The sequence below is a fragment of the Macaca thibetana genome, chromosome 13 (assembly GCF_024542745.1).
Source record: "Macaca thibetana thibetana isolate TM-01 chromosome 13, ASM2454274v1, whole genome shotgun sequence".
In the NCBI taxonomy this organism is placed as follows: Eukaryota; Metazoa; Chordata; class Mammalia; order Primates; family Cercopithecidae; genus Macaca; species Macaca thibetana.
The window spans coordinates 98,257,823-98,281,546 of NC_065590.1; the positions used below are offsets into that span (position 1 = coordinate 98,257,823).

A 23,724-nucleotide genomic window follows, 5' to 3' on the forward strand; every position below is an offset into this window, starting at 1 on the left:
GTCCCGGGTGTACCCGTCCCGCGGCCCCTCCAGCCCCGCCTGCTCTACGCCCCACCCCTTCACGCCCAGGGGGCGTGGCAACCCGGAGTCCCGCCCCTACCCAGGGCACGTGATCTGTCAGTTCGTGGAGAGAAGAATATGGCCGCCGGGTGTGGTGAGGGCGACGCGCTTGCAGTCGCCGTCTCTTGCTTTCCCGTCCTCTGACATCGCCTGCAGCCGAGTGGGCCCGTTCCGCCGCAGCCGAGGACCAGGTTGGGAGACGGTCAGTGTGAAGGCCGGTCCGCGGGGCTTTTCCGCGGGATTGGGGAGGAGATGGGCGCGAGGCCGGGCTGGGGCATCCGGGCGGGGAGGTGGGACAACTGGAGAGTGCGCGGGAGGGGCGCGCTCGGGCCGGGGGTCCCGGGGAGGGCCAGGCGCTGGCCCGGGACGCTCGGGCCCCGGTTTTCGGGGCGAGTCCGCTTTTGCTGGAGCGCCGGGAAGGTCTCCGACCTTGGAGTCTCAGGTGGTCTGTCTCCTCGGAGCCCCTCGGGTGGGTTGGGGTGAAGGGTGTTGGTAAAACCGTTTTTTTTTTCTTTTGCCAAGCAGCCTCTGACACTTCCACCACCTTGAGAGCCCCCTTAGCTGGTACCGCTAATCGTTCTAGGTTCCTCTTCCTAGGCTTCCACGGGCCGGGAGGTGTTGTTTTCTGCCTTGCTTTTATCGTGGGCTCCATTGCTCCATTGTCCTGTGCAGGCTTTTAAACGCCTGGCAAAATAGTGCAAGCCATTGATGTCCACCCCTCCAGGGTTTATTTATGGGGAAATAATTTCTTCATCACTTTGTAATGTTGGAATTTTTATTCTTTCAAGTTGACAGGTTTAAACCGATGAAGAATTTTTTTTTGAATTACTATTTATGCAGTCGTATCTGCTCCCTATGGGCGCTTGTTAAAAATGTAGATTTCTTAGCGTTTTAGAGATTCCCATTCCTTCGGCCTGAGGTGTGGCTCGGGAATCACCCCTTCAGGTTCGTTCCTGTCCACATTTTGACAACACTGAGGACCAGGCGTTTTTAAACCACCGTGGTGTGTTGAGTGCAGAGCCCAGGTTGGGAAATGCCGTGGCCAGGTGTGTTCTTTGTTCTCTTCTAGCTTTACTAGCATGGACTACTTTCATCAGAATCATTTTGGGGTGTTAGTTAACATGTCAGTTTCTGGGCACCACCCCAGATCTAGGGAATGGGATTCTCCCGGGGAGGAGCTCAGGGAATATGTGTATTTGACCAGCTTCCCAAATAATTTTGATGCACACAAGTTTGAGAATCCTTGTTCTACACCCTTTAGGTGAATAATTTCGAGATCATTCACACAGAGTGTGAACGATATATTTTTCCAAGTATTGGGTGGATTTCTCCAACCTAGCTCTTTTGGGACACTTCAAATTCAGCCTGGCCAAAGCACCCCATAGCCCCATTCACCCAGCTGGGGTGGTGGGAGGGAGGAAGCATAACTAAGTAGAGGAAAGTCTACTCTTTCTCCTGTGTTTTTGTTGTTGTTGTTGTTGTTAAGGGCACCTCCATTCTTCAGTCACTTATGCTGGGCATCTGGTCATCTTCCACCTGTTCTTTTCTTTTCCATCCAGTCACATAGTTACTTTTATCTTTGTATCCAGAATATCTCTTCTGGATATTTTGGTAGGTCAGAAAATTCAAATATTGGGGATTTTATATTTTTCAAGTTAATATCTCTCATTTCTTCTCTATTCCCACGGCCTCTCCTGTGTACTGTCTGTTTGCTGGTTCCTAGACTGGCATCTAGGGCCCTGATTCTTCGTGTTTTTTTCCAGTCTGGGTCACGTACACTGCCAGATTAATTTTTATAGGATCATGTATGAATGTGACATCCCCTTCTTCCTGCTTTTGCTCAAGAACTGTCAGTTTCTCCATTTTATGTGCTGCTGTATTTGTCAGGACTGTTAGAAGACAAAGAACAGAAACTTAAATCTTTTACTTCAAGGAAAAGGAGATTATGGGATTGAGAGTCAGAAGTCAGGATCCCAGGTAGCTCCATTTTCTACATCTCCCTGGGGCAACTTTTTTGTTTTTTTGGTTTTTTTTGGAGACAGGGTCTGGCCCTGTTGCCCAGACTGGAGTGCAGTGGTGTGATCTTGGCTCACTGCAGCCCTGACCTCCTTTTAGGGGCCACATTTGTTCTCTTACTTAGGAGGAGTCTCTTTTCTGTTCATATCTGTTGTGTTCTCTCTTTGCTGATTGGATGTCTCAGAACTGTATCATTTTATGTGTGACCCGTATTGATTGGCCCAGTCTCTGGTTTCTAATTCCCAGTTCTAGAGATAGGAGTCTGATTGGCCCAGCTTATCTTTTTCAACAGTTTCATGCCACAGATCATATGCCCATCCCTGGGTATGGCTGATGCTAGAGAACATGGCTGTTGAGGGTAGCAGGGGCTGTGGGTGGGCAAAGTCCTCCAGAAGAGGTATCCTTAGCATACCTACGCAGTTATTCAATTTGACAGTTATCTATTAAGTTTCTACCTATTCTAGATCTGTAGTAGGTTCTGGGGATATAAGAATGAAGGAGAGAGACAGCCCTTAATAAATTAGTTCAAGGCCGGGCGTGCAGGCTCACACCTGTCATCTCAGTGCTTTGGGAGGCTAAGGCAAGAGGATCACTTGAGGCTAGGAGTTCAAGAGCAGCCTCGGCAATATAGCAAGACCTGTCTCTACAAAAATTAAAAATACAAACAATTATCTGGGTGTGTTGGTGTGCACCTGTAGTCCCAGCTACTCAGGGAGGGTGAGGCAGGAGGATCACTTGAGTCCAGGAGTTTGAGGCTGCAGTGAGCTGTGAATGTGCCACTGCACTCCATCCTGGGCAATAGAGCCAGACCCTGTCTCAGTAAAAATAACTAAATACATACATACATACATATATATACATAAGTTAGTTTAAAGGTGACCCGCGAGTGGGGTTTTGAAGGATATGTTTTGGCTTGTTAAGAACCTTAAAGTTGGGTCAGTCATTCCAGGTAGTTGGATCAGCGTGGGCATGTCCATTCATTCTACCGATCCTGGGTTCTGTGGTGTACCAGGCACTTCTCTAAGTGCTGGAGATTCAGCAGTGAACAAAACAGAGATAGTCTTTATTCTTATTGAGCTACATTTGTTTGGCTAGGGGAAGCAGACCAAAAACAAAGTCTGTGGTATGTGGAGTGATGCTAGGTGTTCTATAAAGAAGACCTTTAAAGTACGGCCATGGAAGGGGGATATAGTAGAGGGGAGAGGGCTGTTTTATACACCATTTATACACGGTGGTCAGAGAAGCTCTGACCAGGTGACGTATGTACAGAAAGTCATTGTGGCCTGAGCAGAGTCAAGGAGAAGGAGCAGGAAGAGTTGAGCTTAGGGAGGTGGGGAAGGGGTGGAATAGATCAAGCAGGGCCTTGTCGGCTGTGGTAGGGATCTGGGATTTTATTTTGAGTGAGAAGACAACTGTTGGGGTGTTTTGAGCACAGAATGGTTGTAAGAGGACACGATTGAGTAGGACCGCTTAGGCCTCTGTGTGGAGGGGGCAAAGTGCTGCCACCCAGGCCCAGGAATGTCAGCACCAGGGTAGGCTCTGGGGACTGCATAGGGATGATCATTGCTGGAGACTTAAGTGGGAGGAGGAAAAGAGGGGCTGGAGATAGGAGAACCATGGGAGGGGCCACATTCAAGAACTTACTGTGTCGTATCTGGAGGATAATAAATAAGTAAGCATTGGGCAGCATGGCCACTGTTGTTGCTTTCATACACTGTGTCTGTAACTGGAGAAAAGTTATAGGGTGCATCTATTAACCAATTGTCCTTTTGGTGAAAGCATTTTGAATACATTTAGAGATTTTGCCTATTAAATTGGCAAGTTCTAAAAATGAGCTTACTACAACATAAATTTTTTGTTCTGCCATTGCTGTTGGCTACCTCTGTCATTTTCAAAACGGGTGGCAAGACATTCATTTTTTTGCTAATTGTGCAAAAGAATGTATAGCCTTATATTCCCATTAGACAGGAAATGCTGTGGACATTAGATTCAACTGATGTCCATTTATTCAAGAAATATAGTGTCTTGTATGAACCAGCTATTAAGCTAAGTGTTGGGTATTTGGTATAGAACAAAAGAAAATAATCCATTCTTTTTATAAGCTTATATTCTAGTGGGAGAGACAACTATTAATCAGGTAAATATGTCCCATTCCAGCAGGTGTAGCTAAAAAAAAAAGACAAATGTAAAAAAGGTAAATATGTAAGTTACAAGTTTAGTAAAGTGTTACGAAGGAATAAAACTGATTCCATAATAGAGAACAATCCAGGTATTGAGAATCTACCAAGAAAGGGTGGTTAAGAAATGATCATATTCTGTTATTATGTAAAACAGCTAATATTTATTGGCTTCATATGGGTAAGGTATTATTTTAATCCCATTGCATGTAATCGTGCAGTTATTTGAAGATGGGGAAACTCAGACACCGAGATGAAGAAAGTAGCCCAGGGGACAGGGAGTGATAAAGAGAGATTGGTTCATGAATACAGACATACAGTTAGGTAGAAGGAATAAGCTCTAGTGTTCAGCAGCACAGTACTATACTTAACAGTTCATTGTAGATTTAACTTTTTATTGTATATTTTAAAGTAGCTAGAAGATAAGATTTGAGATGTTCCCAGCACCAAGAAATGATAAATGTTTGAGGTGATGGATATCCTAAATACTCTGATCATCACATATCATATGCATGTAATCCAAATAGTACACATACCCTGTAAATATGTACAATTATTATCTATTAGTTAAAAAATTAAGAAAAAAAGAAACTAGCCCGAGATGATACAATGGTCAGTAATAAAGTCAGGAGTCAAACCAAGGCAGTCTGTCCATACTTTTGACCACTAGACAGCTTCGTTTTAAGCCGAAAGGCCTTTTTGAAGTGAACATTGAAACTGAAATGTGAAAGATGAGAAGCTGTAGTTTTCCACCTGTGATGAAACATTTTTTTCTAATGAAAATGAATGTAGACGTATCAAGTAAAACAATATAGCACAAAGATGCGTAAAGGCAAAGCTAATTATCTTCTCCTTTTAGTCCTACGTGGTAAGATAACGAATTTTACAGCCAGGTGTGTGTCCTTCCACACTTTTCTTTTTGTTCATGTGTACACACTGGATAGATACATATATGGGGGTCTTATTTATTTTATCAAATAGCATTATACTACACACGTACTCTTTAACATTACAGTGTGCTCTTGGTTTTACTATTGTATGTATCAACAGATGTGGATTTAATGTTCAAATTTTATTTTGTAATTTCTAGGTACTTACGTATGTGCTTACAAACATGACATTGAATAATAGATTATTCAGTGAAATTTATTAAACACTGTCAATGCCTTCTAGTCAAAGACTGCCAGGACCGTACCTCTAGTTGAACAAAGTTGGTCTTATTAACTCCCTGCAATGAAGGAGAATGCCTGTCCTAGGGAACGATGGGGGTCTCTGTAAGAGGTTGTTAGAAAGCACTTAGAAGATTCGAGATGATGTTAGGTGATTCGGGGAAGAGTTCAAGGAAGCAAAGCTTTGCTTAGTCTTGGGTGCTTCAGGAAGCAGGAGGACTGGGAATTCTGCAATTGGATATTTAAAATATTAACAAAAAGGCGAGAGGTACGGAGTAAGGCTAAAGCTGTAATTGATAAAGAAGCAGCAATCCTTCATATTAGCCAGGATAGGAAGATGTTTGAGCATTTTGTGGTTTGGGTGGTGTTCATGTTTTTGTCTGTGTTCAGATATGATTCCAGAGTAGTCTTATTTTTGTCTTCATATCCTGGTGGCAGAGTGACCTTGTTTGATGTTGGCATTCTTTGAAATTGTTGCATTTACGTTAGAACACCAAGTCTGGCTGTGCGTGCCAGGTCAGTTCCCGACAGTCAGGGGCTGCTTTTCTCTCTCACCCCCTGTTGTGTGGGCATTGTGCTAGAAATAAAGCAGATCCTGCTGCCAGAACTTCTAGTCTAAGGGAGATGTGGAGAGAGTAAGTAAAATGAGATGAAGAGGAGAGTTGAGTGTGATGTGAGCAGTCTACGACTAGATGTATACACAGGTGTGGAGGAGCCCAGGGCCTGGCCCAGCTTGGGGTAAGCAGCCAGTCAGTGAAGGCTTCTAGAAGATCTGTTAGAGCCATGTTCTTAAGGATTGGTAGGAGCTGTCCAGGCGTACATACGTGGAGAATGGACTTTCTAAGCAGAGGGGGCATTAAGTGTGAAGGTCTGGAAAGAACAAAGTGTGGGGCAGTGAAGGAGCTGCAAGTAGATCAGTCTGGCTGGAGCCGGAAGTTAGATGTGACTGTGTAAATGGTGGGAGGGATGGGGCTGGGGAGGGGAGAAAGAGATGAGGCCGGAATGGTAAGATGGGGCCAGATTGTGAAGGATCTGCATGCCCTCATTATAATCAAGAAGTTTTCACTCTGCTCTGTGGAGAGCGAAGCTTTCCATAGGAATTGCGTATTTGCATCTTTACAATGGCTTTAAAAGCCTTAGAAGGTGTAAGTTCCTTGAATAAGTTGTAAGTAGTAAAGCTGTCGTCTGTCCTCCCAGCCTTGGTTTTAAGAAGAATGTATTGTAGGTTCAGTCTTGCTTCAGTGTGGCAAGTGGATTGCAGGGGCAGGACTGGAGAGAGGAGGCACAAGTTGCCGGCCTGTCACGTTGGTCTGGGCGGGAGATGGTATAGTAGGTGTTTTCAGGATTGCAGCCTAGATCACAACCGTTTACTCTTTTCTGGAAACAGTGCCGATACCGTGTGACCTCGTAACCCCTTCCCAACTTTGTGTCTCTTGTTGATTGGTTCTGGGGGTGCATCAGATCCGGCCTGGGCAGGCATAGCCCTTTTCTGGGACTTCTGGATCTGGGAACAAAGAATAGCCTGCTTTCTCTGGTGTTAGAGACTATCTGATTTAGGCCAGGTGCGGTGGCTCACGCCTATAATCCCAACACTTTGGGAGGCAGAGGCAGGCGGATCTCTTGAGCCCAGGAGTTTGAGACCAGCCTGGGCAACATGGTGAAACCTCATTTCTAAAAAAAATACAAAAATTAGCTGGACATGGTGGTGTGCGCCTATAGTCCCAACTAAGGAGGCTGAGGTGGGAGGATCGCTTGAGCCCCAGAGGTCAAGGCTGCAGTAAGCCATGATCGTGCTATTGCACTCCAGTCTGAGTGACAGAGTGAGACCCTGTCTCAAAAAATAGATAAACAATCTAATTTGAGGCTGGATGGTTGTGGAAAGCCATATTTCCCTTTGTGTAGAAGTAGTTGGTCTAGAATGAAAGTAGATTAAGCCAGTAGAGAAAGAGAATCCTCCTGGCATTTGAGGTCCAGTGGCACCCACTCTTCCCGTAGTGTGGTTATGGGAAATAAACCAGTATTCTTCAAATACATTTTTCTGTTTTGCTTAAGCTAGTTTAAATTAGTTTCTTGCAACCTTAGGGGTCTTGATTAGTATAGATGGTGTAGACCTAAACTAAGGCACTGAGTGTGGGGTTGGGTGATCTCACACTTTAGGGGGTAAACTAGATGAAAAATGGTAGCTGTGTGACTCAGAGGGCCATGGATGCCTTGGTAGAGTAAAGATGAGAATGGTGTTCTACATGGAAGGAGAACATAGAGCATAGGCAGGCGTGTGGAGCAGCACTGGGGAGGTGTGGTGAATTTGAGTTCTTCTGCTTGGCTGGGCTGTGGGGTGAGCTCGGGACTGATATAGAGGGAGAGCCAGATCCTGCAAGCCCTGCTGAGGCCTTAGGCTTGATCCTAGAAGGAGTAGGAACAAATGAAGGTGGGTGTTGGTGATGACTGCTAATAAAAACCCTCACTGCTTTCTAATGATAGAAGCATCACATTCCAGAACATGTAGGAAATAAAGGTTTTAAGGAAAATAAAAATTACACTGATGCCCATCACCATTTATTCTTTTTTTATTTCCAGTATTTAAACATGTATGTATTTAAAATAGCTGAGATGCTGTATATATAGCTCTTAATCTTTCACCCCACTTCTGCTATCATGAGTATTTTTCTGTAACACATTTTTTGAGACATTTTGATGACTGTATATTATCCTACTTTGTGCATTTTTATAATTTTATAGTTTATATAATATCCATTTCTAAGATTTTTGTTCTTAAGGATAAAATTGTTTTACTTAAAATCTTAAAATATTGTTCATGTTTCTCATGTTTTTAGAATAATTCCTAGAAGTGAAACTATGGGATCAAATAACATCATGTTTTAAAATAAAAGTTTTTCAACCCAAGAGTATGAATTCAAGTTGCTCTGAATAGATACTCCCTGAAAGTAAGGTATTCTGATTTGTGGTTTACATATAATAACATTCCCCCTTTTTAATGGACAGATTTGAATTTTGACAAATGAATGATTGTGTAACTGCCACCACAGTCAAGATATAGAACAGCCATTAATGTACCAGATTCTCTTGTACTCTTTTGTAGCCACCTCATTCCCCTGCCTTAGACCCTGGCAGCCCCGATCTTTTTTCTGCCCCTGCAGTTTTCCTTTTCCAGAATGCTATGTAAGTAGAATCATAGAGTGTGATAGTTTCTGCCCTCTGGCCCCCAGAGATAAATTTCCTTCCCATGTCAAAACATATTCATTCCATCCCAAGGCCTCCCCAAAAGTCTCAGTTCATTTCAGCATCAACCCAAAGTCCACAGTCTCATTTAAATCTCATTTAAATCTCATCATCTAAATCAGGTATGAGAGGCTCTGGGTGTAGTCCATCTGGAGGCATGATTCCTTTCCACCTGGGAAACCCAAGAAACAAGTTATTTGCTCCAACATAGAGTTGGGGAATGGGCATGGGATATCAGTTACAGACAGTCCTGTTCAAGGGTAGAGAAAAAGGAAGGAAAAAAGGATTCACCAGTCCCAAACAATTTCATTTTCATAACAGCAAAAGTTTTCAATTTTGACGAACTCTGGTCTATCAGTTTTCTTTTTTTATGCACCATGCTTTTAGTGTTATATCAAATCTTCCTTAATCTAAGGTCACTAAGGTTATCTATGTTTTCTTCTAGAAGTTTTGTACTTTCAGACATTATATTTAGGTGAATTTTGAGTTAGCACCTGTGTGTGGTAAAAAGTATGGATTGAGGTTTGTTTATTTGCATTTGGATGTCCAGTAATAAAATTTCTACTCCTTTGAAACTTAAAGTGTAGTTACGGTAGACAGACAGTCAGCGAACAATATGAATTTTTCGGATGATGGCAAGTGCTACGGAGAGTGGTGAAAGCAGGGCAAAGGGTTGAGAGTGCAGGGCGACAGTGAAGCCTGTGTGGGGTCGGTACCCTGACATCCCACATCAGGTGAGACTTTCTAACCAGGTGACCTGACGGAGGTCAGGGGGTGAGCCATGTGCATGTCTTGTGGAAGAGAATTTTAGGCAGACAGAAAAGTAGCACAGAGGCCTGGTGAGGGGGGACAGGTGCTCAGCGTGGCCAGGCAGCTAGAAGGGTGAGAAGGATTGGTAGGAGCTACAGTCACAGGTGTAACACAGGTGAGAGGCTTGCCACTTAGAGTTATCTTGGCCAAGGTAAAAACATTTTATTTTATCTTGAGCACTCTGAGAAGCCCTTAGAGGGCTTCGAATAAAAGAGGTCATTCTCTGACTTAGTACTGCCCACATTGTGGTTCTTCCTCAGTGGTGTCAGTGTCACAGGGAGCTGGATAAAGATGCAGAGTAAGGGGCCCCACTCAGACCTGCTGAGTCAGAATCTCTGACGGTGGGGCCCAGGAATCTGCTTTAAAAGCTCTTCAGGTGATTCTGATATATGTTAAAGTTTTAAAAAAAGTAATGTAATTTTAATTGACAAATTTTATATATTTATGGGGTACAGTGTGATGTTTTGATACATGTATCCATTGTAGAATGATCAAATGAGGCTAATTAATATATTCATCACCTCACATACTTAATTATTTATTTGCAGTGAGACCATTTAAAAGCCACTCTTCTAGGTCAAGTGGAGGCAGGGAGGCCAGTTAGGAAGCGATGACAGTGGTGCAGGTGAGTCACGGTGGCTCGTCCAGGGTGGCGGTGATGGAAGTGGTGAGTAGTAGTCAGATGTGGAATGTGTTTTATAAGTAGAGCCAAAAGGATCTGCTAATAGATTGAGTGTAGGGTGTAAGAGGAAGAGGTAAGTCGTGAACATTTCCAAGGTTTTTGGCCTTGGAAGAATGGACCTGCAGCTGCCGTTGACTGGGATGGTGAGAGCAGGAGGAGCAGGGAAGCGTTTTAGAGTGGTGATGGGGAGGGTCGGGGTGGATCTGGAGTTGGGTGTTGGGATAGGTTAAGATGGAGCTGAGTGTGAACCTAAGAGACGGCTTGGCAGCTTTTTGACACCTGAGCTATGGGAGCCGTCGGAAGCCGTGTCTTCACTTCTGCCACTGGAGGTGTCCTTGGATGTGGTTAATGTTAAGAAGGATATTGTATTTAATAGTAACTTAATTTTTTTCTGATTGTAAATTATATGTATTTTGTCTAATTTAACAGGTATTCAAATAAAGTTAACTGCAGCTTTCTGTGAAAATGTCAGTTTTGATATCACAGAGCGTAATAAATTATGTAGAGGAAGAAAACATTCCTGCTCTGAAAGCTCTTCTTGAAAAATGCAAAGACGTAGATGAGAGAAATGAGGTAAGACCAAGTTTGCAAAATTACATTCTTTCACAAATATTTGTTGACTACCTACTACGTATAGGATAGAAGTGTGTAAGAAATAGGTAGTTCTAACCCTTAGTAATATTGCACTGTACTTACGATGTAATGTCTTATAGTTAAAAGTACTTCAAATCCATGTTTTTGGAGTACATTTTAACTTACATAAATGATTGACTATTGAATTTAGATTTATTGATTTTTTTTCCACTGATGGAATAATTAATATTCAGGAAGCTTGATTACTGAAATCACGTACTTCTGTGAAACTTTAGAGATCATCTGGACCTGATCTTGATTAACCAGACAAAATCAGGGATTGTTGAAATACTTTCTTTAATGAGCCCCCACTATCTTCCTCCATTGTTTGTCCCACACACTGTGGGATTTTAAAAACCCTACATCTTTATTAGAGAGTTAAATATGTTAGGTATTATATTTAGTAACACATTAATAAACATTAACTGAAGTGAGATGTTTCTCCTCAATGTTATGAGTTAAAAAATGTGGATCTTAGTTCATTATGAAAAGCCAAGCTATTATTATTATTATTATTATTTGAGACGAAGTCTTGCTCTGTCGCCCAGGCTGGAGTGCAGTGGCGCGATCTCGGCTCACTGCAAGCTCCACCTCCTGGGTTCATGCCATTCTCCTGCCTCAGCCTCCCGAGTAGCTGGGACTACAGGTGCCCGCCACCTCTCCTGGCTAATTTTTTTTTTTTAGGAGAGACAGGGTTTCACCATGTTAGCCAGGATGAGTCTCCATCTCCTGACCTCGTGATCCGCCCACCTCAGCCTCCTAAGTGTTGGGATTACAGGCGTGAGCCACCATGCCTGGCAAGCCAAGCTATTATTATTTGGCAGGACATTTTAGGTGCTAATACAGTTTTGTGTAAATTTTGTGACTGTCAGGGTATGTGTTTGGTTTACAGAACTTAAGGAAAACAAGCCTGTCTCTTAGAACTGTGTGTGTTTTCAAGAGTATGATATTTCTTGCCAGTAGATAAGATGAATAAGGAGTGACTTTTTATTTTACACTATATATGTATGTATATATACTTATGTGTTTGTATATATTTGCTTACATATATATCTTGTGTAGACATATAAAAAGTTTTATTTATTTTTTATTGTGATAAACACATAATATAAAATTTTACGTCTTTACCATCTTAACCATTTTTAAGGATACAGTTTAGGAGTATTAAGTATTTCTCCACTGTTGGGCAATAGATTCCAGAACTTTTTCTGTTTTTTATTTTTTTATTTTTTTTGAGACGGAGTCTTGCTGTCGCCCAGGCTGGAGTGAAGTAGTGTGATCTCGGCTCACTGCAACCTCCGTCCCCGGAGTTCAAGTGATTCTCGTGCCTCAGCCTCCTAACTGGGACTACAGTTGTGCGCCACCACACCTGGCTAATTTTTTGTATTTTTAGTAGATATGGGGTTTCACCATGTTGGTCAGGCTTGTCTTGAACTCCTGACCTCAAGTGATTCGCCCGCCTCGGCCTCCCAAAAGTGCTGCGATTACAGGCGTGACCGCTCCATCCAGCCTACCAGAACTTTTTCATCTTGCAAAATCAAAATTCTGTCTATTAAACAACAGCTCTGCCTTTCCCCCTCTCTCTAAACCCTGGCAGTGACTATTTTACTTTCTATTTATATGAATATGACTATTTAGATACCTCATGTAATTGGACTTACATACTGTTTGTCTTTTTGTGACTGGCTTATTTCAGTTAGCATAATATCCTCAAGGTTCATTCACGTTATAGCATGTAACAGGATTTCCTTCCTTTTAAGGCTGAATAATATTTCATTGTATGTACGTAGCACATTTCTGTGGCTAGAAATTTGGGTTGCTTCCATCTGTTGGTTGTTGTGAATAATGCTGCTATAAACATGAGTGTGCAAATGTTATACATGTTTTTGCTTTTGTTTTTTGTTTTTAGACAGGATCTCACTCCATTGGCCAGGCTGGAGTGCAGTGGCAGAATCAGGGGTCACTGCAGCCTTGACCTCTCAGGCTTAAGCGGTCCTTCTGCTTCAGCCCCCCAAGTAGCTGGGACACAGGTGTGCACCACCATACCTGGCTAATTTTTTGTATTTTAGCTGAGATGGGGTTTTGCCATGTTGCCCAGGCTGGTCTTGAACTCCTTGACTCAATCTATCTGCCCGCCTGAGCCTCCCAAAGTGCTGGGATTACAGGCGTGAGGCATCATGCCTGATGTATAAATGTTTTTAAAGCTGCTAAATTGACTTAGTAATTACTTCATTATTACTTTTTCTGATTTGTGGTACCTAATTTCATTTAATGTTAACTCAGTTGTTAAGGAAATGTTGATATAAAAATGTTGCTATTATAATAATATTATGCTAGCTAATGTTTTTATTGAATACTTATGCAAATATTCTGGTATATATTTTCTATATCTTAGCTCATTTAACTTGCATAGCAGCTGTGTAAAGATTAATACTGTTATTTATCTTTATTTATGGGTAAATGACTGAATTACTCAGTTTCCTATCCAATGTATTATTTGGTAGAGTCCATATTTGAACTTTGCTCAATTTGACTTTAAACAGATTATAATCTGTTTAAGCTCTATGTTTTTTCTTTGAGTTTTCATAATAAAGTTTATTTAATGATTATGCCTATATTTTCACTGTTTCTATATTGAACAAAATATATTTTCATTAGTTAACATCATTACCCCCTTCTATGATAATGAATAGTCAAAAATTGTTATACGTAGATAAGATACTAATCATTGGAGGTTAATTGTTATAAAATTATTACAGAATTAGTCATTTTGTTAGCATATATTAGCATATTTGGAATAACCATACGATAGTTTGAAAACATTAAATTTTACTTCAGAGACACTTGTCTAGGGAATGCTGAGAAAACAGCTTCACTCGGAAGGAAAAGATAGCACATCAGTAAGCGTCAAATTAATCTTATTGCTGTAAGGAGTAAAGCACAGTGGCATAGAGCTTAGTTTAGCATCATGCTAGATAAGCATTTAATGAATATTAACATATCCAGTTTAATATTGTATCAATTTAAATTGGAGTTTTAAAGTGATAATTTGAAACCACCTAGGCTTGTTCAGTTATGGCTCAGTGTAAAAGCTGGTATTTTTTTTTTTTTTTTTTTTTAGCATTTTGCTTTTACAACTTCTGATAAAATGTAATTTTTATAGAATTACAAAAAGTTGTTTGTATTTTTTCCCCTTTTCTCTCGTTTTATTTTTATGTAACTTCATGTTAATGTGTTTTGGTTATCAGTTTTGAGAAAGATTCTTAAGTATTAGATCAATTAAAATAATGTGGGTAGGCTGTATACAGTGGCTCACACCTGTAATCCCAGCACTTTGAGAGGCTGAGTCTCTTGAGCCTAGGAGTTTGAGACCAGCCCGGGCACTGTAGTGAGACCCTACTTCTAAAAAAATTAGCTATGTGTGGCACCTTTTAGACCTAGCTACTTGGGAGGCTGAGGTGGGAGGATCGCCTGACCCCAGGAGTTCAAGGCTGCAGTGAGCTATGATTGCACCACTACACTCCAGCCTGGGTGACAGACTGAGACCCTATCTCTAAGAAATATAAAATAAACAAATTAAAAAGGGGTAAAATTGCCTGATACTGTGTTTATTAGCACATAATTGGCCACAAACAGTGAATTCTAGTTTCCTTTTATTGCTTTATTTATAAACTAGATACATCTTTGGCTTATGAATATTTTCAGTGATGGCAAATCTTTGTCCTTTGTAGAGTAGCAAAATGTTTTTATTTTTATTTTATTTTTGAAAGGAACAAACAGTCACTCTCAGGGAATAGTGTTGAGGCTGGTCATTTTTCTCCTGTTTAAGAAAATGAACTGAGACTTTAAGCAATGGAATTTGCTATATGTTTATGAGTAAACTTTATTTTATTTTTTTGAGACAGGATCTTGCTCTGTTGCCCAGGCTGGAGTGTAATGGCATGATCCAGCTCACTGCAGCCTTGACCTGCTGGGCTTAAGCAATCCTCCCATCTCAGCCACCCGAGTAGCTAGGACTACAGGCGTGTGCTACCACGCCTGGCTCATTAAAATTTTTTTTTTTTTTTTTTGTAGAGATGAAGTTTCACAATGTTGCCCAGGCTATTCTCCAACTGCCGGGCTCAAGTGATCCTCCTGCCTCAGCCTCCCAAAGTGCTAGGATTACAGGCATGAGAGTCACTGCGCCTGGTCTGTAAATAGACTAAAGGAAATTTCAAAGGAGGATTTCGAAATATTTTAGTTTCACTATAGTTATTGGAAGAAGTAGAAACCCTCCAGAAGGACTGCTTTAAAAAAAAAACAAAAAACCGTGGTTATTTAGGTTTCATACACTTAAATAAGTAGAAATGGGAACCTGGAAATTGGGAAGAGCAAAAAGATGCTTGAATAGTAGCTGTTTTTGCATTGTAGTCTTCTGGGAAGCTGAGATAAAGTCCAGTATTTCAGTAGGTGCATAGTGTTCTGTTTTGTTTTTGGTGTTTTGGCTTGAGGTCACTATAAGTAGTAGAGCAGGGTTTATGTGGATTATGTAATCCTGTGTTTTCTGGAAGGAGATAGGCATGGAATTTGCTGGGATGTGTGGGGTCAGGTATGGAAAGGATCTTTACTGATTCATTTTCAAGTAGAAAAATGAAAGTTCTCATGATATAAGTTACTTTATCTCTACAACTGTAGTTACTGGACTGGTTAAGCAAGAACTAGGAAAATCCAAAGATAGGCTTTGTTTTCAGGCCGAACTTTTAAAGTAACAATCGTTCTATTTTTGGGGATCCTGTAAAACTTTATGGCAGCCTTTCCTGAAAGTCATTATCTTTTTGGATAGTGTAGATACAAAAGGTGCATCAGTTAAGAATTGCTTTGTGCTGCATGGAACAGCTCTCAAAACAGTGATTTAGACAAATTAAGGTTTTGTTTTTCTGTCATTATGACAAGCTAGATGAGCTATTTCAAGGCTAATATGATGGCTTCAGGATATCCTCAAGAACCCAGGCTCCTTCCTTTCTCTCCAGTCGTCACTGTGTGCCTATTGCATCACATCCGTCATGTTCAAAAGCCCCAGCACTGTGTCTCAGTTTGGCCAAGAAGAAGGAAAAGGCACAGACCAGCAGAATTAGTCCCTGACAGAGCTTTCCTGGGAGAGCTAACCAGGGCACCATTGTGGGATTATTTCCAGCTGCAAGTGAGGCTGAACACTGGGCGTTTTTTTTCCAGCTGAGCTCACTGCCACCCCCAACAAGCCCTGTCTTTCTACATGCTGGGTAGACAACTGATAGTTTCTGCAAGAAAAGAGAATGACAGTTCGAGTCTTTCATTTGGCATGTTTCTAGGCTATCAAATTTATACCATCTTTCCTACTTGTGTTGTATGTATTTGTAACATTTATATTATGTTTTTCTCTCATTATCTAGAAACACTTATCTATGTGAACATCTGAAATGTAACTGTGACCCAGAGAGTAAACAGAAAACTTCCCTGAGTCTTTGGAATTATAATTTTGAAAACTGTGATGTAAAATTGATGTATCCTCAGGACTGTGGATTTAGAGTCTGTTGCTTTAATTTATATATTTTACCAATGACTTTGATACCTGACTTTGTGTCCCAGTAGATTAGAAGGGAGAACAGTTCTATAGAATGTATACCAAAGAACCTAGAGCTGACAGAGGCATGCATGGCAAAGTAATTGATGTTGGTAGTTATGACTCAGAATTATAAACGTAATGTTTCAGGTAATCTGTTTAACAAGTAGCAGTACGTGCATAGCTTTTTAGAATGATGATTATCATAAAAGTTATAATCAGCTTTAATGTTGAGAAGATAAATTGTTTCACCCAGAAAATCTATTTATGTGTAATGCGTCATTCCCTAATGACCATGGTTGGATGACATGTGGCTACCACATATAATTTAGCATCCATCCTTACATAGGAATGTCTGTATTTAATGTGACCGATATTTGAACTTTAAACCAGTGTTTGTGTTTAAATCCTTACTTGTATTATTCTTATAATAGCATCTGTTGTATTTTGCTAATCATTATAACTGTTTGCTTATTTGGATTTTGTGCCTAATAGAATTTTAAATTCTTTGAGACTTTGCTCACTCGTTTACTCAGCAAATATTTGGATACCTGTGTGGCAGTCACTGTCCCTCACACTGGGTATATAGTTTTAAACCCATAAGCAAAACAGACATGTTTCCCGGCCTTTAGGGGAGACAGAAATGATCAGTTGTTAATCACACAATAAAAATGTGGTTACAAACGAGGATTAGTATAGGAGAAGTAAATTATAGGGGATCAGTAAGGAGGTAGGAATGAGCAGGAGGGCACGTTGAGGCTGGAGGTGGCACAGACTGGGTTGAGAGCCAGGCACATGCCCTGCTCCGCATCACTCAGGGTTTGTGTCAGCATGGGTAAGGATGTTGGTTCTTATCCAAAAGAACTATGGGAAAACATCAAAGGGTTTTCAGCCAAGGAATAATGTTAGGTGGGCATTTAAAAGAATCATAGATATTTCCCCCCATACTAATATACATGTAGTAAGTAGGTGTTTAAGTGTTTGCATAATTAAACTTAATTTTTGGTGTACATTTTTCTCATATGCCTTAGTGTGTCTTAGTACCTTTAGTATCATCCCTCTTTAACCTGGTACTTCCTTTTTGAAAAATTTTAATTTTAATTTTTTTTTGGGACAAGTCTTGCTGTGTCACACAGGCTGGAGCTCAGTGGTACGATCTTGGTTCACTGCAACCTTTGCCTCCCAGGTTCCAGCGATTCTCGTGTCTCAGCCTCCCAGGTAGCTGGGATTACAGGAATGCACCATGACGCTCCCTCTAGTTTTGTATTTTTAGTAGAGACGGGATTTCACCATGTTGGTCAGGCTGGTCTTGAACTCCTGGCCTCACGTGATCCGTCCATCTTGACCTCCCAAAGTGCTGGGATTACAGGCTTGAGCCACTGCGCCCGGCCTAACCTGGTACTTGCCGATCTGTTTCCTGTCATGGCACTTACAGAAAATGATAACTTTTGACTGCACTTGCAGTAGATGAGGCTTGCTGGTAGGGGTGACTTGTCCAGGTACCTAGCTGCCTGAGCCCTGCCCTTGTCTCCAGGGCTTGAGGGAGCATCGTCTCTGTACTCCTGTGACTCATTCTTAACCCGAAGGCTGGGACACTGATTTCACTAGTAGGAGTTTTATTTAGTTTAGTGAACTAAGTTTCTAAGAGAAGGCTTTAAAAAAACTACATATGTGTATTATACATAGCACCTGGTTGTTTCTATTCATTATTTTACTTTTCTTCTTATGGTCCTATTTCAGACAAAACATCTATATGTAATTAAAAACACATTCTAGATCGTATTCTACCTGTATTGTTAGAGAATTTGGCTACCATAAGTATTCTTAAATTTTATGTATATTTCAGTAATTGCATTCCAAATCCTAGTGTTATTCATATTTACTTGCTTTAAATGAATTTGCAGGGCCAAAAACAGATTGTTAATACTGTGGGAAGAAAAATTATGTTTTATTTTTTCTTTGACTTTTAAATTACTACTAAACTGCAACTTAAAGTTCAAAGCTATTTCTAAATTAAATATAGTAAACACAACTAACCAGTGCTTAACATACATTCATGAAAATGTTTGGTATATTTAACTGTGATGTTTTAGTAAAAGTAGCATATCTTGATAAGTTCCCTGTGTCCTTTATATTTTCTAGTGTGGCCAGACTCCACTGATGATAGCTGCTGAACAAGGCAATCTGGAAATAGTGAAGGAATTAATTAAGAATGGAGCTAACTGCAATCTGGAAGATTTGGTATATATTAAATAATTTACTCATCATTTGCTCACTCTTTTCTTTGCTATGTTTTTTGTTTTTCAGAGGTGATTCAAAAGTAATAATTAAAACTTTTACATATATTTCAACTTTGCCTAGTGGGCTGTATCAGTGTTTTTTTAAAAGAGTAATACAGGAGAGAAATTTTTACTTTCAATGAAGGATCTCAGCTCTTTGGTTTTTTTATATGGATGAGACTGGCTGAATAGAGAGCATGTGTACATACAGTTAAATGTCCGCCTAGAAGATATCCACGTATGAGTCATGTTAAGTAACTCCCCATAATGGTAACTTATTATAAATATCATTACATATGATAATGGCCAGGAATATATGGTCCCTTCTGATACCACCTCTGAGGGGTAAATCGACATTTCACACGGTTACATTTCCTCTGATTCTCCCTGTATTTTTGGAATTGCTTTTGAGGGTCACATAGCTACATCTATTTTGTTTCTTAATTGAATGATTACAGTTAGGAATAAAAGTTAACATAGGATGCTTATATCCTTTATTTAAAAAATAAAGGAGAATAGTTCTTTTCTTTATCACATTGTATCTAAACATTTGAGATCTCTGTAGTCTGGTAGCCTGTGAATGTGCTTTTAAATCTGATTACAGTCTCTTTAATTTGAATTTAAATTATAGTCAGGGTGGCTAGCCATGAGGATTAGCTTTGAGGTTTTGATGATCATTTTTTCTCATTTTTAAAAAGCACAGTATATGATTAGAAGTCCAGTGAGAAGACTGAACAAGCGGTTATAAAACCATGTTTACCCCATTCTTAGTGATGCAAGTGGACAGATGGATTCTTAGGAGAGCTTCAGTGTGACTGTAGAGTAGTTTAGTTAGCATGGGTCACGTCATGTCAACTTGGTATGATCATTTGGTATGTAAGGTGAAATTTAGTTTTCCTTACTTTGAAATGTTATTTTTGGTTTGAAAATGATAACTTTTAAAATATGTGTTCAAGGATAATTGGACAGCACTTATATCCGCATCGAAAGAAGGGCATATACACATCGTAGAGGAACTGCTGAAATGTGGGGTTAACCTGGAGCACCGTGATATGGTATGGACATTTTTATATGTTCTTCATTAGCTGAAATCTTGTTTATAATCATAGATATGTGTGAAATCTTGTATTTTTATGTGTGAAATGATATTATAATAATGTTTTTAGAATTTGGGGTTGGACATTGAAATGACCCTCAAGAATGTTTTAAAACCCAGGTGTTATAATATACCTCATAGTACATTCTTAGTCATTTTTCGTTTATTTCAGAGTTTAAAATTCTGACATATTGTTACAAATAACTCATTACTCTTTAATATATCAACATTTTGGATCTTCTGAGACAGTTGTTTCCTTTAGGTAGGACTTTAGGAGGGACAGCGTATGGTTTTAAAACTGTTACCAGGTATTCAAAGTTACACTTTTCAGAATAATATTTTAGATTTATTTTTAAAATGTGGTTATTTTCAGACATGCTATCCGTGCATGACAGAAGTTTAACAAGATGTGATCCTTAATTATTACTTAGCTCTTACTTGAGCTTGGCATCTGGTTAAAGCATAAGGTGAAGAGAGAGGTCATTTCTGGCTAATTCTGTAAAATGTTCAGCCCTTTTAAAAGTTGATTTAAACAGTAGAAGAAAGGAAGAAAATGATCTGCTGTGATATATAAAATATTTATTACTTAGCTGATGATGGTTTTTAAAGTACAGACGGTCTGAGTTTTTAAGAAGCCTTAGCATTTCACCATTTTGCACTTAATAACACATTAAAATTTCACAGTAGTTCAACCTGTATAATCTTATATTTGTTCTCAAAACTAAGTGCAATGGGTGGTATCCTTATTTTTATAGGAAGATACAGGGAACCGCTGGTATCTTATATATTTCCAAAAAGAATTTAAGTACGTTGCAGTGAAAGTTTAGGGAGAGAAGATAATGATGTCAGTAACTGAGGCAAAGATGGATATGACAGCTGAGAGTGAAGTGTGGTTCTTGCCTTGTTGGTACGAAAGGTAGAAGGGAAATGCAGGGAGTTATCGAGTTCTCAATACTTTATTAAAGGTACCTTACCAGATTATCAGATGGGTTAATGACACAGCAGCTGTAAAGCACCTAAAGAGACCAGGTGTGGAATAGGTACCATACCAATAGGTACTATACCAGTAGGTAGCTATTCCATGCCTGGCCTCGTTAGGTGCTTTATAGCTGCTCTGTCATTTAACTGACTTCTCAGAACAATCCTGTGGACTAAGGGTAGATTTTATTCTCAATGTATAATTGAGGAAATTGAGACTGGAAGAGGTGAATCTTTATCCTAAGTCACGCAGCTAGTAAGCAATTAGGCTGGGTTTTGAACCAGGTCTCCCTGCTCCAAAGACTTTCTCCTCTATCATTGTTTTACATATATCAGCAAGGGAATTAGGAACAATAAAATATACATTATGAATGTGTAAAAGTGCATTAAGATTTGTAAAAACTGATTTCTTAAACTTTGTTGGTTCTCCCTATTTCTTCAAAGTGATGACCAGGAAACCTTTAACATTTAAAGGGTCTTTATTTTGGCTTTAAAACACTGAAAATTGGGGAAACTGAGGACCATGTCTCCCTCAGTAACCAGTATTGTGGGACCTTAACCTCAAAGGATTGGGTGGGTGGGCAGTAGTAACTACCAAGTTGAGGGAAGACAGAGTCCCTGGGACTTGTTTAAGGAGAGGAGAGTGACCACTGAGGTCCTGTGGGGCTCAGGAAGGATTCCAGGATTTAATATCAGAAGTCTAGTGGGGACTCTTCCTGTGAGGACCTTTACTGGCACCAAAGTAAAGAAAGAGTTCATGAAATATAAAGCTATACTATAGTTAATTGGTCTCAGTCTTTTGCCAATTTAGCTTCATTTTCTTGAGATTAAAATTTTATCTCGTAGTTTCTTACGTAGGGGGCCAGAGGGACATTATTCTTTTTTTTTTTTTTCCCCCTGAGACGGAGTCTCACTCTTTGCCCAGTCTGGAGCACAGTGGCACAATCTTGGCTCACTGCAACCTCCGCTTCCCAAGTTCAAACAATTCTTCTGCCTCAGCCTCCTAAGGAGCTGGGATTACAGGTATGTGCCACCACGCCTGGCTCACTTTTTGTGTTTTTAGTAGAGACAGGATTTCACCATGTTGGCCAGGCTGGTGTTAAACTCCTGACCTCAAGTGATCCTTCTGCCTAGGCCTCATTTTTTTTTTTTTTTTTTTTTGAGACAGGGTCTCTGTCACCTCACTACAACCTCCGTCCCCCAGGCTTGAGTGATCCTCCCACCTCAGCCCCCCTTGTAGCTGGGACTACAGATGCACACCACCGTGGCTGGCTAATTTTTGTATTTTTTGTAGAGTCAGGGTTTTGCCATGTTGCCCAGGCTGGTCTTGAACTCCTGAGCTCAAGTGATCTGCCTGTCTTGGGCTCCCAAAGTGCTGGCATTACAGGCGTGAGCCACCATGCCCGGCTGGGACATTATTCAAATTGAAGTGAGGGCATGATGATAAAAAGTTCTGGGCAAGGCTGGGTGCGGTGGCTCATGCCTGTAATCCCAGCACTTTGGGAGGCGGAGGTGGGCAGGTCCCGCGGTCAGGAGATCTAGACCATCCTGGCTAACATGGTGAAACCCTGTCTGTACTAAAAATACAAAAAAATTAGCTGGGCGTGGTGGCTGCCTGTAGTCCCAGCTACTCAGGAGGCTGAGGCAGGAGAATGGCGTGAACCCGGGAGGCAGAGCTTGCAGTGAGCTGAGATTGCACCACTGCCCTCCAGCCTGGGCGACAAGTGAGACTCCGTCTCAAAAAAAAAAAAAAAAAAAAAGTTCCGGGCAAGTATTTTACAAGTTAAAATATAGATGTAAGACTTTACTTGACCAAATGCCCAGCTCTGTAATTTGACCTAAATATGTTGTGTCTTTCACGGCCTTGACACTTTAGAAGAGTACTCATCAGTAGTTTTAGGTTGTTCCTCAGTTTGGATTTGTAGATGTTTCTCGTGTTCACATGCAGATGTGCTTTAGAGGGAAGGATGTCCCAGAGGCGATGTGCTTTTCTTGGTGTACCTCCTGGGGGAATGTGATTTCAGTTGGTGTCACTGGTGATGTCAGCCTTCATCTCTTGATTAGGGTAGTGTCTGTTACTGTAAGGGTACTATTTTTCCGTTTGTAATTACTTAATATTTGGGGGAAGATACTTTGAGACTAAACAAAATACCTTTCTTCTGACTAAACTTTCACCTATTTGATTTAGCATTCATCAGTGAATCTTACCTGCAACAGTTATTACCATAACTGTGGTGGTATAATGATGAGTTTCTGCTGCCCTCATATTCTGCATTAATTAATTAGAATTCTTCTGTAGGGAAGAGTGCCTGCTTCCCTTCCCCACACCCTACTCTGTCTGTCGTCTGTCTGTCCATCCATCCATCCATTCATCCATTCATCTATATATCTATCTATATCTTTCTATTTCAGTATGGACTTATAAATATTTATTCCTTGGGTTATAGTCCAGTACTAATATTACTGCTCAAGTTATTCCAACTTTATCCATTAGAAGCTCTTTCAGGCTGGCTCTGTGCCCTTTTAAGATGCTCCGTACTTAAAAAAAATTCCTTAGTAAGATTTGATTACATTGGTCTTTTTTTATTGAATTGTATCATAGTTAAGAAGAAGATTGCTCCTGTAGCTTAGTAAGTAGAACTTCATCAAGTGTGGTGTTAATTCATACCTGATGACCTTGCCTACATCTGGAAATCCTGATCATGGATGAGATGCCTTAGCATCCTCTCTCTTTTAGCAAGAGGTACTATAATGATCTGGGGTTTAAAGGATGTGTTTAAATGCAGGAGTTGAATATGATTGTTAGAATCTCTCTCTGGATAAAGTTTAAATTCATATAAAGAAATGAATATCTAGGAACATAGAAAGTTTTCTGAAGAAAAAAATTGTTTTTTTCTGAGATGGAGTCTCGCACTGTCGCCTGGGCTGGAGTGCAGTGGCACAATCTCGGCTTACTGCAACCTCCGCCTCCCAGGTTCAAGTGGGACTTCTGCCTCAGCCTCCCAA

General features: G+C 40.4%; 1 protein-coding gene across 28 annotated transcripts in view; it reads left to right on the forward strand.

The window, feature by feature from the left end:
• Window positions 1-107: 107 nt before the first annotated feature.
• KIDINS220 (kinase D interacting substrate 220) overlaps window positions 108-23,724 on the forward strand; it is a 117,839-nt gene continuing 94,222 nt past the window's right edge. For 10 of the 28 annotated variants that reach the window (XM_050754770.1, XM_050754767.1, XM_050754772.1 and 7 more), the window contains exons 1-4: window positions 123-262; window positions 10,584-10,727; window positions 18,508-18,606; window positions 19,601-19,699. In XM_050754770.1, the coding sequence (XP_050610727.1) occupies window positions 10,620-10,727; window positions 18,508-18,606; window positions 19,601-19,699 (306 nt within the window). In that variant the 5' untranslated portion in view covers window positions 123-262; window positions 10,584-10,619. Of the gene's footprint in view, window positions 263-10,076; window positions 10,098-10,583; window positions 10,728-12,696; window positions 12,818-18,507; window positions 18,607-19,600; window positions 19,700-23,724 lie in introns of those variants that run through there. The other 18 variants (XM_050754771.1, XM_050754773.1, XM_050754746.1 and 15 more) reach the window with 4 other exon arrangements.